The sequence below is a fragment of the Grus americana genome, chromosome Z (genome assembly GCF_028858705.1).
Source record: "Grus americana isolate bGruAme1 chromosome Z, bGruAme1.mat, whole genome shotgun sequence".
NCBI lineage: Eukaryota > Metazoa > Chordata > Aves > Gruiformes > Gruidae > Grus > Grus americana.
Window position 1 is genome coordinate 16,561,522 of NC_072891.1, and position 17,272 is coordinate 16,578,793.

At 40.4% G+C, this 17,272-nt stretch overlaps 2 protein-coding genes and 1 long non-coding RNA gene across 6 annotated transcripts; 2 read left to right on the plus strand and 1 right to left on the minus strand.

The window, feature by feature from the left end:
* Positions 1-3,505: 3,505 nt before the first annotated feature.
* On the minus strand, positions 3,506-4,958 carry LOC129199627 (uncharacterized). 2 transcript variants are annotated; one of them, XR_008574702.1, is made up of 3 exons: positions 4,695-4,958; positions 4,128-4,187; positions 3,506-3,854 (listed from the first exon to the last, which is right to left on the minus strand). It is a non-coding gene; the product is annotated as an uncharacterized LOC129199627 (long non-coding RNA). The 2 variants fall into 2 exon arrangements; XR_008574703.1 differs by having other exon boundaries at positions 4,128-4,225.
* Positions 4,959-5,065: 107 nt separating this feature from the next.
* On the plus strand, positions 5,066-9,041 carry RIMOC1 (RAB7A interacting MON1-CCZ1 complex subunit 1). Of its 2 annotated transcripts, none has more exons than XM_054810409.1 (6): positions 5,066-5,292; positions 5,473-5,612; positions 6,369-6,515; positions 6,908-7,039; positions 7,238-7,352; positions 8,575-9,041. In XM_054810409.1, exons 1-6 carry the CDS (start codon positions 5,184-5,186, stop codon positions 8,862-8,864), a joined length of 933 nt encoding a protein of 310 aa, XP_054666384.1. In that variant the 5' UTR covers positions 5,066-5,183; the 3' UTR covers positions 8,865-9,041. The 2 variants fall into 2 exon arrangements, with proteins under 2 accessions (XP_054666384.1, XP_054666385.1); XM_054810410.1 differs by lacking the exon at positions 5,473-5,612 and adding an exon at positions 5,863-5,963 and having other exon boundaries at positions 8,575-9,036.
* Positions 9,042-9,058: 17 nt separating this feature from the next.
* On the plus strand, positions 9,059-17,120 carry FBXO4 (F-box protein 4). Of its 2 annotated transcripts, XM_054810408.1 has the most exons (8): positions 9,187-9,252; positions 9,323-9,375; positions 9,483-9,718; positions 11,357-11,577; positions 12,585-12,660; positions 13,169-13,347; positions 14,237-14,412; positions 15,413-17,120. In XM_054810408.1, exons 3-8 carry the CDS (start codon positions 9,504-9,506, stop codon positions 15,500-15,502), a joined length of 957 nt encoding a protein of 318 aa, XP_054666383.1. In that variant the 5' UTR covers positions 9,187-9,252; positions 9,323-9,375; positions 9,483-9,503; the 3' UTR covers positions 15,503-17,120. The 2 variants fall into 2 exon arrangements, with proteins under 2 accessions (XP_054666381.1, XP_054666383.1); XM_054810406.1 differs by having other exon boundaries at positions 9,059-9,375.
* Positions 17,121-17,272: the final 152 nt, after the last annotated feature.

Sequence of the window (17,272 nt, forward strand, 5' to 3'; positions counted from 1 at the left end):
TGAATAAGCCTAACTCGACTAACATCTGTCTCAGTTATAATTACCATATTAAATTCAGAGACAGCTAACACCTAAATTACTTATAAAAATTTACAAGTATCACACATCATTCATGCTTGCAAAATAAGGGCATAAATTTATTCTTGAAATGATAGTAATTCAGTGTCATTCTAAAATGCTGTACCAAATACAGTATTATAATTTCTCCAAGGTTCTACAGGACTTGATGCATGCTGCTATAAACTCAAATTAGCCAAGACCATCCGTAATAATATCCATGATGTCTTCCCTGCTCATTTTGAAGACAAATTTTGACTACAGACTCTAAAACTGTTAGGAATGTGCTAGAAAAAGGATAATGTTTGGCATCTTTGGAGTCTTGTTTGATCAGGTCTAATCTAGTTTTTCCATCTCTGTCCTTCCATTCCATTTTTCCATTACTAAGTACTTCCACCTCCACACATAGCCTTTTTTTTCTTTCTTTTTTTCCCTTTTTTTTCCTCTTTTTTTTTTTTAACATGAAAAGTCAGTTCATAACCAAAGCAAGCAGTAAGTAATCCAGTAATCATCACCAGGCTTAGTAACCTCTGGTCAGAGGACTAATTTGCTGAAAGGAAAGCCTCTTTCGTCCAGCTTGCTTTCTAGAGATCAAACCAGCACATACCAGAAGGCTGAGGGGGCCTCAGGCAGCCTGCACCTTCCTCACGGTGGGTGCCACAGGGGGCTGCTGATCTCCTCTCTGGTGACCACCGACAGGACACCAGGAAATGGGATGAAACTGCACCAGGGCAAGTTCAGGTTGGACATCAGGGAAAGATTCTTCACTGCGAGGGTGGTCGGTCCCTGGAACAGGCTCCCAGGGAAGTGGTCATGGCACTGACCCTGTCAGAGATCAAGGAGAATCTGGACAAGGCTCTTAGTCATATGGTTTAGTTTCAGGTGGTCCTGTGAGGAGCAGGGAGTGGGACTCGATGATCCTGATGGGTCCCTTCCAACTCGAGATATTCTGTGATTCTATGAACATATACAGTTCACTTGAACCCAACAAAATTTCTCCCAGCTACTTTCTCCAAGAATTAGCATGAGTTCACTATCACCCTGCTTAGGTGCTATAGTTCTAGAAAATTTGCACAACCTGCACAATTTAAAAGTTCTTGAAGCTGCTAATGATAAAAGTGCATCAATCATTGCTGTGCAAAGCTGCTTTCTCTAGACAATTCTATATTAGTAATTAAAGATAAAAACATTTTCCTAGTTTGGGTAATATTAAATATACAGAGGAACAACACACTTCTGTTCAAGCATTGTTTCTTTAACTTTCAGAAATAAAAGATGTCACAGAACTTCTAAAGCAAGGTAGATTATCTATAATCAAGACATTGGTTGTTCTAATATGTTCAAAGTTTTCAGGTATTCAGAGATGTCAGGCTAGCCCACAATAACATATATCAGGACAGTTACTAAGTGTTGATGGAATACCACAGGACAAAAATAATTCCAAAGTGTATAGTTACAACCAGTCTGTCCTCTAGCAGCATACACATTTACACACACAGATCTCAGAAGGACAGAAAGACTGTATGGTGTGGAAGGAAAGAAGCAGCAGAATCTACTCTAGCAATCTACACAATCTACTTTACATTCACACCATATATACATACATGCACATACACAGAGAGATATATTTATATATAAACCCAAAGTAACAGGAGAACTGTTGTGGCAATGCCATGTTCTTGGCTCTGAAGGACAAAATCATAACAGCTTTCCCTCTTCCATCACCCGCAACTGTTTACACACCACAACACTTTTCCTGTTGTGCTTCCACCAATTTAGGAACAGAGCCTGTCTCTAAACAGCCAACACCTTACACTTTCCCTTATTAGTAACAGTAGCCTTAAAAACAGGTCAAAACTAGATTTCACGGTATATTTAGAGTGGATAATAATTTCTGGAAAAAACTAATTGCATATACATCTAGCTTTCAAAACTGATACAGCTAAAGTAAGCTGAAGCACAGTAAGCCTGAAGCACAGGAAGAAAAAAAATACCACTTCCTTTATGAAATGAGTCAGCACACATCCATTTTGGGGTTTTATTTTGGTTTGGGTTTTGTGTTTTGGTTTTTTTTTTCACAAGAGACATCTTGAAAGCTGGATGACTTATCCTTCACTGTTAAGGACACTGACCACCTGCCCACTTGACTAGTTATGAAGAAAGCAACTAAGAGAGCAACACAAAATTATAGCTGGGTATTGAAACAGAGAAGTAAGGGCAGGACCAAGCAAGCAAAGGATCTGAAGAAGGGAACTTACCAAGGCACAACCATTCTTCAGACCCAAAACTGACAACATGGGAAGTGTTGTATTTCACTTAAAACATGAAGCACCATCTCCTCTACTCTCAGGTATGATATGGTTAACTACCATAGTCACCGAAATTCGGGAATGAAAGAAAACTCCTTAACACCAATTTAGCATTAAGAAGCAGGCATTTCCTTTATTGCAGCGCTGGGTGTCAGGAGGATAGTTCCTCTAATCAGGCACACCTAATGCTGGTTCTCTTGTCATATTTATACACAAATGTTACAAAGATTACAAAGTGGTACACTCCCCGTTACAATAATTGGTTCATATTTCTTCGCCTAGTATGCAAACTAGAACGCATGCTCAGTTCCTTTCTCCGCCTCTATCTTTTGAGTAGGTGGGATAATTTGGGTAGGGGGCTTATGAGTCGGTGGTCGTGGGGACCCTGGCCCAAATTACCTTTCCCCTAGTTTCTCAATATTTCGGTGTTGGTAATTGTTTGCTATACGCCTCAGCAAGATAAGGATGTTGCTGGAGGCAATTAACGTCCTCCCTTTCTGCAAGTATGTACATAAGGACCTTGAAGTGTCTTGTAGCTCCTCCTTTTTCTCATGATGTGTAGCAGGTGCTCATTCTAAGAATCGTTAGCCTTTTACCTAAAGTAATAATGAAGAGTTTCTTATCACCTATAATACAAGTAGGCCTTCATTACAGGCCTTTCTTCTTGGCTATGTTTTCTTATTATGTATAATACAAGCAGGCCTTCATTACAGGCCTTTCTTTTTGGCTACAATAATACTTTTGGTACTGTTAATACAGCTGTTCATTAGATGAAAAACTGTATCTGGCTATGGACTATGCAGGAATAAATGATGATACATATCCAGCCAAATCTCTAGAAGATATTTCTTCTAGATTCCAACCATTTTTGGAAGCAAACACAATTTTGCCTGTTAGGTTTTACTTTCTGTTTGATCTGTTTGGCAACTCTTTCATAAGACAAAACACAAGCAGCAGCAAAAACATCTGTGTCTGTAAGCAGACAGCTTTTCACTATGTAAAATACCCCAGTAAATGGCACTTTTTTCTGTTCATTTGTTGTTTAAGTACTTTGGTGGGACACAGGCACTAGCACAATGAACACTACATGACTTGAAAAGTGGAAAATGTCTTTAGTCAATTATTCTGACGCGCGGAAAACAGACTCCACAACCTGTGAAGTTGTAAAGTAGGTATGTTTATTCAGCGCTGGGCAGCACGGGGGGTCGTCCCACCAAAATCGTGCGCGCCTTGCAGCAATTCCCTTTGAGTTTTATACGATAGAATGTTACATATTCAAAAAGCACCTATACATATTCATGATCTTTCCGCGGAAAGGTGGTCTTATTACAATGAGTTCATTTCCATTGTCTCCGCCTTTAACTCCTCTCAGCTGCGCACGCGCAGTGCCTCTTGGTGGTCGTGGGCCGGGGTCTCGGGGATGAAGGCCGTATATCTTCCTCACTGTGCACTTTTCACCTTCACCACAAAACTTACTCAGACCGGTTCCTAATTAGCAGAGAATCCTCCGTTTTCATTCCATTCTGATTTACTACCTCCTTATCTTGTGATTGGTTACAAAAATGCAAGCAGAGCGAAGGGTCATCTTGACCCTTCCTTACGCTAGTTCTTGTTAAAACATCTTACGTAAGGGTTAAGATTACTAGATATGTGGCTTAAGCTAGTTAATGATCCTGCCATTTCCTTTAAGTGTTAGTTCTATCAATTCTTTTAAAATATTCAAGCTAACAAAATCCAAAATATTGCGTGAGCTCATGATACCTTACTCCAATGGACAATGAAGTATCAGCTTTTTCCAGGCAGGTAAAGAGATGGAGAAAACTGGAGAAGCAAGACAGTGAAATGCAGCATTTTTATAACTACAAAACATAAAATATGTAATGATTTACTGTGGGTAGTAGCAGGATTTTGTTAAAAATAAAAGGAAAACTTAATGTTTTCCCATCATAACATGGAAGCTATTTAGCACTTCTGAAGTTCATGGACAAAAAACTGGAGCAAAATTCTCATTTCTCTCACCAAAGGTATGCAGTTTCAAGATGGTTTAACTGTACTTTTAGAGTTGTACCTCTACGTGTTAAGTAATCCAATACTAAAATGTAAGTAAAAAACCACCAATAAAAATATATTTATTTATAAAAACTATGGGTTTGTTCTTAAAAAAGACCTCACTGCCTTTCAACATTCTTTTCAGTTCTCTTACGGGCAAGACCTATTTTGCAGCGAGGCCAGAGAGCTCGGTGGGGGCACCGCAGTGACACGCCAAGGACTCTCCCTGGGGACACAGATCTGCAAAGGCCACAAATGTCCGTTATAAAAGAGCCTTACAGTCCACATAAAACCAAAACTGCAGTCCCAGCCGACGGCGCGCACCAGGCTTCCCCAGCCGGCCCGGCTGCCGTTTGCCGGCCTGTCCGCTCAGCCTAGGGACGCCGGAGGTGCCCTGGTCCTGCTGCTGCCTTGGCGTGGAGGCCAGACAAGGCCAATTAAGCCTCACCACCGCTGTAGGGGTGGCAGGCCCAGCCGGCGGAAGCGGAGCGCGGCGCCGGCATGCAGCGGTCTCCGCTGCACCAGACCCTACCCCCGCGCCGCCTCACCGGCTGGCGGCCGTGCCCCGTCCCGTTCCGCCCCGGCGGGGCAAGCGCCTCGCATCACCGGGGAGGAGCGGCCCTTCAGCGCCCGCGGCCCTGCCGCTGTTGCGGCTGCGCGCCTCTCTCCGCCCCAACGGCAGGCGCCGCGGGCTGGCCCGCCCTCACGGCCGCGCCGAACCACCCCCGCCGCGTCGCGCGTAGCAGGGCGCGGTGACCGGCGGCGGCGATGGCGGCGGTGGGGGGTGTCGAGGCGGGGGGTGCCGTGTCCGCGCTGCGGCCCCGGCTGGCGGCCCTGGGCCGGCGGCTGGCGGGGCCCAGGGAAGCGGGCGGCGACGGTGAGAGGCCGCAGGAGGGAGGGGACAGGGCCGGGCGCTGCCCGGCGTTCCCGCGGGCCCGCTCCGCCCTCTGCTGCTGTCGCGGGGTGCGGTGTCCCGCTGCACTGCGGGAGCGGGCCGAGGGGCGCGGACCCCCGGCTCCGGGGCAGTTGCTCATGGCTGCCCTTCTCCTTCCTCCAGAAAGAGTCTCGCCTCCGGAGCAGCGCGGTTGGTGCCGACCCAGGCTTCCGTCTGGAGGCTCTGTCTGGAGACTCTTCTGTGGAGCAGGGCGTCTGAGGCCTAAAATGTGTACCTGCGCGTTGACAAGTTGTGCTTTTGGTGTATGGCTTGTTTGCACACGGAGTGTGCGGAATTGGTTTTGAAACGTCTGACTGTAGCCATGAATGCCCTTACTTTAGTCGTGAAAGGTGTAGTCTAACAGAACAAGGGGCCTGTGTAAATGCTGTATTATTCAGCTGCTGTTGTAGGTACCCCAAGGATAGATAAAACCATATGAAGTGAAAAGGGAGAGGAGCAAGGCTCTTGCTGAGTGCTTTTCAGTGCTAAGGAGGTGTTGTATTCTTCCTTCAGATACCTTCTTAGCAAAGGGCTCTGCTACTCTGGAGAAATTGAAGGACCTCTGTAACAAAGGGAGAGAACATCCTTCCACGCTTTTGCAGCTCTATACGCAGGTAGTATATTTAAAGCATTAAGAACTCCCTTTCTGTAAAATCTATTGTGTAGGGTATGGCAGAGGGTTAGGTGTAGGAAAGAAGGTATAGCAGGAAGGGATCTCTGTTACTTGTGTGCAGTGAACATCCATGGAGTACAGAGCTGCTTTTGTCTGGATTAGAAGATAACTTAGAGTCAATAATGATTGTGCTGCTACTGTAAGGACAGAAAGGGTTTTGAGTTTACATTGACTGTCAGCAATCTTAGAGTACTTTTAACTTGCAACTTTTGTAAACTAAATCTTAAAAATTACCTTAAAATTGTAATGTTTTTTAAACTGTAGCAAGTTTGCATGTTACTGCACACCACCATTTGATTATTTTGCTGGTAGCTTTTTTACATTGTGTATCTTCTTGTTTTCACAGGCTATCTTAGACATTACTTATTTTGAGGAAAACCAGCTTGTGGATGAAGATTTCCCAGAAGAATCTTCCTTGCAAAAAGTTAAAGAACTTACTTGTATTCTTTCAGAACCAGAAGATCTACTGAGGGAATGCAACATAAATGAAGAAGTGAGTACTAACGTCATTCAGCCAGAGAATTATTTATTTCATTATTTAAAAAAAAAAAAAATTAAATGGGATAGTAGTATTTGTCATGGGCAGAATTTAAGATCTTTTGAAAAATTTTCAAGTCTTAGTTGTATTTAAATAGTGATTCTGGAAAATACTTTTTCAAATAGCTTGTTAGGTGCTCAGAATTTTTCTTGCTAACATTTCAGGATTCCATGTGCCTTTGGCCGTTTAAATCCAAAGTATTAGGCTTGTGTCTGTGACCATTGCTGTTAAGTACAGCCTCTAAAGTTAGAGACTTAGTATCATGCTATTTGCATGTATGAATGTGTATACGAGTAGTTGAGATGGTTTACTTTTGGGTTAGCCCAGTTTGTTGGATTTTATTTCAGCCCATCAAGATCCTTGGTGCAGAGTTGTTAGAGTGTCTTTACTGGAGAAAAGGAGCCCTGCTTTACATGTATTGTCATACAGCAAAAGAAAGGAGTGAATGGCTGCGAGAAAACATTGCCATATTTAAAAAGGTAAAGGAGACTAAAAAGTTCAGTGAGCCTGTGAAAACAGTTTTGAAGTTTCACTCTTTGTTTTTAAAGTACAGCTTCTTTTTTCCCCCCTTAAAATAGGGTTTGGGAAATTCATAGCAAGAAGTATTTCTGGCTACCATTAAATTAATCAGAATTTATCTAAAATGTTTTTTTTCCTCATTTTTTAACTGTACTCAGTGTCTTAATGATGGAGTTCATTACTTGATGAAGATGCTTAGCTTTAGATGCCCTCTTCAGCTAAATGAAGATGTCTCACTTCAAGATAAAGACACAGCTAGATTACTCGGTGAAGGTAAAAAAGAAAACAAACCTCTAAAACCCCCACAACCTGCTCCACTGTATGGAATGTTTTATTACGTATTTTGTTGTTTGACTTTGTTTGTATTCAAAAAATGTCACTTTTTAGATTAAAAAAATAAATAGATGAGACAGATAAGCAGGCAGCAGGGCTCCCCCCCCCCCTTCTTTTTGACTCATGGATTTTAGTAGGTGGCAGTGCTCATTTTCTCAGTGTTTTTGAGTGCACTGGAGGAAAGTGAACTGAGGCAATGGGTGTTTTATGCACAGCATGTGTTTTACAACCATCCAGTTGTCAATTGACAAATGTTGAAAGCAGAAATATGATTGCAAGAGAGTGCTAGATGTTCCCATGTTGGTGGTCTTGTTTAGATGTAGGAGAACACAGATAGGAACACAAAATTACTGACTTCACACAGGTTTCTACATGCAGAATTGGTTAGATTTGGCACACTTTTATTCTGTCTCTACTTTATGCATTACTATAGTACATTTACCTGAGGATCTGACGCTGCATCAGGGTGATGCAGGTGGGGTGATGCAGCAGGAGGGGATTTGTGAGGTAAAACTGCTGGTGCTGAGGGCGTGATGTCCATGTACACACTCAAAACGAGCTCTGCTCTGGCTGTGGGGGCATGGAGCACCTTCTTGATTAATTTCTAAAAGTGGCACTGTGCCAATTCAGCTCCACAACACAAAGCCAAGTTCAGTAACTGATTTGTAGATTAATGTAGCAGGATTTTTTTCTTTCAGTGTCTGGCTTTCTATTCAAATACTAAAGCTGCTGCTAGTTAACCTCAGTTAAGACAATGCTCAAACAGCATCTTCTTTTAGGCTTAAATTGTGGGAGGCACAGAAGTTTTCTAAAACAAATATGCATAATCATCCTTGTGGTTAATGGATTGTAAAGAAATAGTGAAAGTCTCTAAGATAAATAGGCAAACACAATTGTCAGAATAATGTTTATGTGGCAGTCTTAAAGATTTTAGCATTATGAAGGGACAAAATGGATAGAGTAAGCAAAGTCTTGATCCAAGTTCTCTTCTTGGCAGTGTCAGTCATCTCATGGTTAAAATTTGTTTTTTTGGTGTACATCTTTGATAGGCTTATATTGCCTTTTTGGAATTTTTCTCCAGTGTTACTGAAAAATAAGTATTGAAATTAAGCTGTGTACTTGCTCAGAACAATAGAGTACTTGACCTAAATTATTTTCGCAGGTATATTTAGTGACACTCACTTACTGGCGATCATGTACAGTGGAGAAATGTGCTTCTGGGGACTGCGACACTGTGGAGAAGGGAAGCAGGAAAGCCTTGAGACAATAGATCCTGTCTCTAACAGCGACCTGGGCTGCAGATCACAGAGCGTGTCGCTGGATTTCCAAGAAATGGGCAAAAACATGTTAACAAAGTATGTGGCTGTATGTGAGGGACCTTTAAAAGGCCAAGGGTGGAACACAACAACTGCAAAACAAATGTTGTGTTACTTTGTGAAATCGCACAACTAAAATACACTGCTTTGGCTGTGCTGGAACAAACTTTTGTGTCCGAAGAGCACGCTTAGGGAGTTGGTTTCCACTTCAGTGTCTGACCGTTCTTTTTATCAAAATGTATACTTTTGTTGCATTAAAAACATCCATTCAAAGAACTCCTGGACTACAGGTCCAAAGTCTAATCAAGTATTTTTAGGGAAAAAAAAATAATAAAAAAATGAAGATTGTGTAATAAACTCACACGCAACGTAACTGCGTGTCCCCCTCCGCCCCGCCTCGTCCGCCGGCGCCGGCGCTCTCGGTCCGAGGGGCGGTAGCGGCGACGGGGATCAGCGCTGCTATGGCGGCCGGCGGAGCGGAGGAACGGGGCGGTTTGGAAGCCGCCGTGCGGGGTCACCTGCGAGTCCTCCGGGAGCGCTGGACGCGGGGGAACCGCGAACGCGGCGCTACCGCCGCGTTCGCGGTTCCCCCGCGTCCAGCGCTCCCGGAGGAGGCGGGGGAGGTGAGCGCTTTGCAGGCGCTGCCGGTGAGTGGGGCCCGGTCGGAGAGTGGCTGGGGGGGCGGGTAGAGCACGGCATCCCACCTCTTGCATGTTCACTGCTCAATTAAACCGCTGCTCTCGACGGTTTTCAGATCGACGTACAGCTGAACATCATGTCCTTCCTCTCGCCCCAAGATTTGTGCCATTTGGGAAGCACGAGTTGTTACTGGAGGGCGGCTGTGCAAGATCCGTTGTTGTGGAGGTATTTTCTCCTGAGGGATCTCCCGTTTTGGACATCTGTTGATTGGAAATCACTCCCAGATGTGGAGGTTTTTAGTAAAGCCTTTTCAGACGTCAGCGATAATACGCTGTACGATTACATGGCAGTGTAAGTATCTTCATATTCTCTTAGAGAACTTACAGTCTCTACAGCAGTAATACTCAGCCCATAGGCATGTTTCATATTTACAGCAGTAAAGCTGTGCTTAAATTTTGATATGTCTCAAATCCATTGTTTGTTTTGGAAATACAATTTCCTGTTCTTTGACAGTTTGGGCAGCTCTTTCTGTTTGGAATTCAACAAGAATGTAAAAAGTTGTAAAAAAATCAAAAGTGATGTTACAAAAAAATACAGCTTTTTGCAAACTGCATGTCTACTCTGCCACAGAAATACAGTCATCTTGGAAGCTGTGCATACTGTTGATCTTGATTAAAATGTGTTCTTTGCTCTCAGTACAATGACAAATGATTTCTTATTTTAATAAAAGTACTAAGAACCCTTCACAGCAAATTGAATGAATCTTTTAATTTTTTTCATCTTATCTGGAAGACCTAGGACAATAAAAAAGGTTTTTTTGAATGTGCACAGAATAACAAGTAGTATTGCTTTAGCTCTGATGGTCAAAGGCTACAAGACAATGACTGTGTTTTCACTTAGTGCAGTTGAAAAGCAACACTAATAATGTGTTTGGATGACTGAGAACTCTTAAGCAGATTATTCTGTGGGTTTTTTTTTTTTTAAACTTCATTCAATTCCCTTAATTAATTTGCAGTATTTTTTTTTTAATTTGCAGTTAAATTTTCCAAAGATGATTTCACAAAACTTGATTCATGCTAAGTACACTAACCTCTGCAATCTTTGTGCACTTTGTCCCCACTTTACTGATGGGAAAGATGCACCCAGAATTTGGAGTGCAAAATATCTACTGATTTTGAACGTTGGATTTAAATCTCGTTAGGACTGAATACTTCAGAGCACCACCTATTTTAAACAACCTGTCACTGATTTCCTTGTGTCTGTGAACACTTAACGGTTTTGCCGATCTCAACTGAAGCCTCTCAGTTTGGGTGTAGAGGAGCACAGATTTAATGTTTCCTTGAAATGACTTGTCCAGCAGCAGCCTACCAGGACCACAGAAGCAAAGACTGAAACTGCATTTCGAGGATGTCTGGCACTTTCATGACTGTTCTTTCCTTTGATTACCATAGTCTTTTCATGCCTTCTAGCTTCTGTGTTAAATGAGCACATAATCTTGCAGACACAACCTGTCTCCTTTCACAGCATGCATTCTCTGTGCCTACAGGGGAAATGGTCCTTTTCAGGTGGTTACCTGTTTCATGGTTAATAAACACAAAAGTGATCTAGTTAAGGTTTGAAATGCACTCAAAAGTCTCGTATTTTTTACACTGTATGTGACTCATCAGCTTTGATGTTATTTTACCAATATTGTGTGTTCTTCGAGTGTGGGGGAATTTGTATTTTTTTGCCATAAACTGAAAGATCCATAGATAGAAGTGTGCTAAGGTCTAGAAAGTCAGTGTTTGTACTTCAAAAGGACTGATGCCTTTACCTGCTTTGTACGGGTGCTTGAAACCATAGGTTTGGAACTTTATAATTTTTGACTTGTGCTTGAATTGTACCAGTAACGAAACATGAGACGTGTGGGACCTAAATCCATTTATGATGTTTGATTAATGCCTCTTTTGTACTTTGTGTTTAATTTCTAGTTGCATCTATTTTACACAGATATAAAAAAAGCTGTCCTCAGAGTAGAAGAAGTTTGAAATCAAGCCGTCCCCGGTATGGGGCTGTGACTTCCTTTTTGCAATCACTGGTCACTCAGGCAGAACCTCGCTTTGCTATGTTTGGACCGGGCTTGGAAGAACTGGACGACTCTTTAGTGCAAAAGATGATGACATGCCCAGAAATTCTGCTAGTAGCTGGCTTACCTCAAAGACAAATTCATGGTAATGTTGGGTTTGGGTTTTGGCTTTTTTATTTCATAAACAGATATAACAGAAAAAATGATTGGGGGAGAAATTGAGAAAAGGGATGTTTTTTTCTCCCCTTGAAACTCAATAGCATAATGGTAAAAAAAAAATATCTCTTTGTATTTATTCAGAAGGATAAATGTGATAAACTTTTGGGATAAAATTACAGCTGCAGTGAATTTATGATTAAATTTGTACAATGTCAGAGGGATCATTCTACTCCTTATACTTCTGTTTTGATCCTAATTCCATGCCATACCTGCTGTTGTAATGGATAAATGCAGACAGAACTTTAGATACTGCTTCCAGTAAGTGGCAAAAAACACATTTGTGTTTTTATGCAGGAAGTCAAGACTGATCCTTTATATGATTCAGTCTTGTGGTGTCAAATGGTGTAAATTTTGTTTAGAAGAATTACAGGGGCAGGTGAAGGATTTTTTTTAATGTTTAAAAACATAGTTTTGAACATCAGTAAATTCATTTCAGTCCAAACCAGAGACAAAAATCTCTTACTTTTTAACTTTTATTTTAGCACAGAAGAATTGGAATAATTAAACTGTATTTACAGAAAGTATGAAAATAAGATTTCTTAGTGTCATTATCTTTTTTCTCTCTTACATCCTTTTCAGTGCAGCTAGTTGTAAACAGACTAGAGCCTTTGCTATGCCAGTTTCGGCTAATAAACACAAGTCTAGCTCCTCTCTGACTTAGGTTTCTAGGTTCAAGTCTAAGTATCAGAGAAATGGAAATGCCTCCCTGCTTTCTTTTAATACTATTGAATTGATTTTAATTAAATTAAAAGTCTGATCAATTAAAGCATGTATAAAATTTCAGTGTAAAATAGTAAATATGCTACCCCCAACAGCAACACCTAAGCTTGGATGTGTCCATTCTATAGCACCACAGGAATTTTCAACCTGACACTTAGTTGTATTCAGTAACCAAACAGTTGTAATCTCATATATTCATTTTTTTCCCTGTAGGAATTGGATCAGGAGTCAGTTTTCAGTTTAATAACAATCAAAAATTCAATATTCTGACATTGTATTCAACCACCAGGTAAGATTTGTTCTCCACCAAAAAAAAAAGTACAGTTTCTCAGTTATTTCCTACTCTTCCTCATAGTTTTGTCATGTGATTTGTATATGTGCCTTCACATGCGTGGGTATCTCCTATAAACTGACACTTCAATGCACTTTTTCTTTCTTTCTCCAACTGTTAAATTTCCACATGGAAGTCATAAACCTTTTCCAAACCTTATGCGTAGCATATGTGTATGACAAATACATAACAGGTCTTTCTGTCCCTCTCGATACCTTGATTTCTTTTTTGAAACACTATATAAACTCATTCTGGGGTGTATTTTCATATGCATCTTGCAGATTGCTAAACCATCTGTATATGTATACTAGAAAAGAAGGTGGGCAGGAGGGGGGTGGGGAGAAATGTAACTGTTTTGCTGGCTCAGGCCATTTTCCTGTCCCTTTCCTGTGCTGCCTAGACTCTCAAAATTGAGTGTTTGCATTCTCAATTAATCTGACTAATGAAATATTGAAATATCTTGCAGTGTGGAAAGGAGGAGAGCGAGGGCAGAGCAAGCTGTTGCTGTGAATAAGATGTTCTACCAAGAGAACAGCATAGTAGGGAATCAGCAAGCCGTGCACTACAGTGTAATAGCTCAAGTGAAAAAGGTGTGCGAAGTAGTCAATGGATTCATTTATGTTGCTAATGCAGAAGCTCATAAAAGTAAGGGGTTTATTTTATTTATTGATATTTTGTGAATGATTGGAACATCATAAAAGATTGCAAAGAATATGCAATGCATCAAAATCCATGTTCTGATGCTTTCAAAATCTGCTTCGTTAGTGCTATTTATTCATGGCTTATCCAGTCAAAGAGGTCCCCTATCCTAGACACTCCCTCATCTCCCTGTGGAGGGTTACGGCCCCTTCTTTCATTTATGGCAGATACTGGTACAGTTGCTATCTAAGCAATGATCTTGATTTTAAAAAAACAACAGAACAAAAAAACCCATAGGGAAGGGTAGGAGAAGGTGCCTGAAATGCATCTGTACTGGTGTAATAGCCTGGAGACAGAACCTTCACCAGGAAAACTGCAGTAAAAGATGCAATTAGTCCAAATCAGGATAGTCCTATAAGAGAATAATCCAAATACCTATTATGGTAATTGTCTTTACATTAATCAACTAGAAACGGAGGGAAAGAGCTACCTCAGAAAAGAAGAGGGTAAAAGAAATGTGAAGGGACAACATACTAAAGAGAAAAGTACAGTCAGTAGGGAAGGACTGTGAGCATTTCTTAATGGCTTGTTGCAGTTTTGATCTCTGTGAGGTACTTGGAAAACAATCTGATGTTAAGCATGAGACTAGGCTGCCTGTAGAATCCATGGAGATCTTTAAATAACATCTAAGTGTGACATAAACACTTGTGTGACATGAGTGCTGGTGTTCCAGCCATGTGATAAGCAGAACTAGATAATTTTGCCATGTCCCTCCCAGCCCTCTGTTTCCTTACCTCTAAAATTTCAAATATTTGAAAACTACAATTTTTTTTTTAAAAGTTCTCCTTGGGATTTGCATATATTTAATACTTATATATTAAAATTTATTTCTTAGAGCATGATCGTCAAGAGGAACTGGCTCGCATTTTGGCAATGATTGATCCAGCCCTCGGGCCTCCGAACAGACCTCTGCTAGTTTTGTCTTGTGTCTCTCATGTTGGTGTGAAAAGAATTCCTTGTGTTTACATGGCACATCAGTTGCAACTAAATCTGCTACGTCAGCCCTGGATGGTACTTGCTTTTAAACCCTTATTTTCTATTTCTCTGTGACTTAAATTTAATTTCAGCTTATGGTAGCTCCTGAACTACTTAAGCAAGTATGCAGCTTTCAACACTAGTACGTGAGCTCTCCACTTAATTGAAGAATTTCGTTTCTGTGGTCCTCTAAGATGAGGCATTAGTGTCTGAACATAGGTGAGCTAAGTGGCTTGCCCAGGAACACACAAGAAACATCAGATGGAGCCAGAATATAAGCAAGGACGAAATGCTGGTCTCAAAGGGAGTAAGGAAGCTTCAGTTAATTTAAGTCTAAATCTCCTGAATCACGACCCAAGGCCTTGGACCCAAGGTAGATTTTTCTGCCATTTTCAGGACACTGTTAATTGTCACTTGCTTGACATGATGTATTGAGTTTTTAACAAATCAGTTTTTTACCTAGCACAACAGGTCCTGAACCTATTCTTTTATGCTTGTCAAGCACAGTATATATCAGTATGGCTTAGCCACACAATTTATTTTTGATCATGTTGTGTAGAAGAGTAACAATCAGAAAAAAAAATCCTGATTTGAGATACTTCTCTTGTTTTCATAAGGAAAATGTTTACAGGCTTTTTAAAAAAACATACTTTGTATAATAGTCACTTTATAATACTTACTAAAATCTGAGACTTAATAATGCACATTGAATTCTAAAGCTAGCATCGTTTTTGCTTTATGAGCTACGAGAAGAATTTTCAAGTAGACTTTCATGTGAAAAGTAAGTATAATGTTCCAGAATAGCTGATGGAATGATTGAGATGAAATTCACCTTGATACAAAGAATGTTAGTCTTTACTAATGGATCTTATAATTCATTCTGTAAAGAGTAGTGTTTTCTTTTTTGTACCTTACTCTTAAGAAACCTTTTTTGATATGAGTATTTCTGACTTTAAGGATAGACATGGAGTGATGTTAAAATGCTGTTAGATCCTATTACCTGTTATCTCTAATACATTAGTTTTTATTTTTGCAGGTGCAGGACGCTGTGGCTGCAACTTTGGCTGGATTGCTAAATGGAATTGAGTGGCTCCTGGAAGAAGCAAATTGTAAAAATGCACAGTAGTGGAACTGTGCATTGTTTTACTGTATAGAGACTTTGGAGTGTTGCAGTTCAGATGAAGTGAGAATCTCGTCCTGACAGAGCACTGTCAAAAGAGAGATTTATAAGGCAAACCTGCATGTATTTCACTGCAAATACTTTAATAATTAACATTCTTCCAACTGTAGTCCTGAATTAGAAGTACAAGTAGGATTGCCTGGATTCCAGCAGCTGATGGAGAAGTGATTTTGAGCGGCAATCTGGGTGTTTTGGGTTTTTTCTTTCTTTCAAGCTAGGGCCGTTAAGGTGCAATCTTTTCTCAGTATATCTGATAATCTAATCTCTTCTGTAAATACAGCAAACACTAGGTTAGTTTATCAATAGAACCCTATAGCACACATCACACATTTAGTAAGTATACTCAGTGGAGATCTTGACAGTGACTGTTCCCAACCAAAAAAATTATACTGTACATTGTACAGCAGTAGATTGACAGAAAGACGGTATCTGTTTCAAAAGAATAAATTCCCCTGTATTTTTTCCAGAAACAGTGCCTGGGCAAGAAATAGCACCTGCAGGAGAATTGCCCCAGACCAAAATTCTTAGAAGCAAACTAACAAACTACCATGTATTAATTGGTTGTTTCTTGCTTGTGATCTTATTTATTAACCAATGACAAAAGACTTCAGCATCTTCTGCTTTCTGTTGCAGTGAATTTATTAGCTTGAATAGGACATACCTCTGTTATAATGAATAAATGTTAAACAGAATTGTTAGTAGTTCAGGACATTTGTCAAATACATAGGACCTATCAGTTACTCAAATAGTTGTGGCCATTCGCAGATATGAAGTGTACTTGACTTAAAATTTTCTACACACAGTTGCAAATATTTTTATAAAAAGGGAAACAACATTTTACAGCTGGAATTGCATTTGATGTCATTTGAGATAGTTCCAGTCTTCCACCTTTTAATGTTTTTTTAATTATTGGATGAATGTTCAGAAGCTTCCCTTGGATTTCTTGCCTGTGTATGTGTTTTGTTCTGCATTTTTTTTTTCCTCTCTCCCTCTCCATGGAAATAAAATAGTCTCACAATTTTTTCTTGTTACGTAGCTAAATGACTGCATGGTGCACATTCAGATATAACTGCCCTCAATCCGGTATCTGTGTGGTACTCAACACAGCTATGTCAGAAACATATTTGAGAAGTTTTTTATTTTTTAATGAACAGAGATAGACACAGGAAGTGTCTTTTCATCTTCATGCACAATTAACTCAGCTTTCTGAACATTTTTGTATGTCTTCCAATCAGGACATAGGCAGTTTCAAGGGAAAAGCCATGGGATGCTATATGATGATAATTCTGTGGTTTATGCCTTTTTTTTTTTAACGCTAGGGTATGTGTGCTTTTCCCTTTAAAATGGAGAAGACACAACAGATTTATCAGTATTTGGGGGAAAATTCCCCGCTTTGTGACTGGGTGTATGTGACTTTCCTGCTAGTCATAGTAATTCCGTAATCTATCTGTAGAGGGTTGAATGCAGCAACCTGTTGCTATGTTAGCTACTACAAATATGGGCTTTTATGCAAGATCCTTGTTCTGCTTTCTTCATAAGGAATAAATTATTTTTTAAAGAACAATATTTTCTGTGTGTGTTAAGCCCCCCTGCATGCGTGCATGTGCACGCAGAGTCTGCAGTCATACTGTCAGATACGTTATTGTCATTAGTTATTAATGAATAATGTTATTGTATATTATCTGTTTAACCTATTAATTCAGTGACATTTTAAAA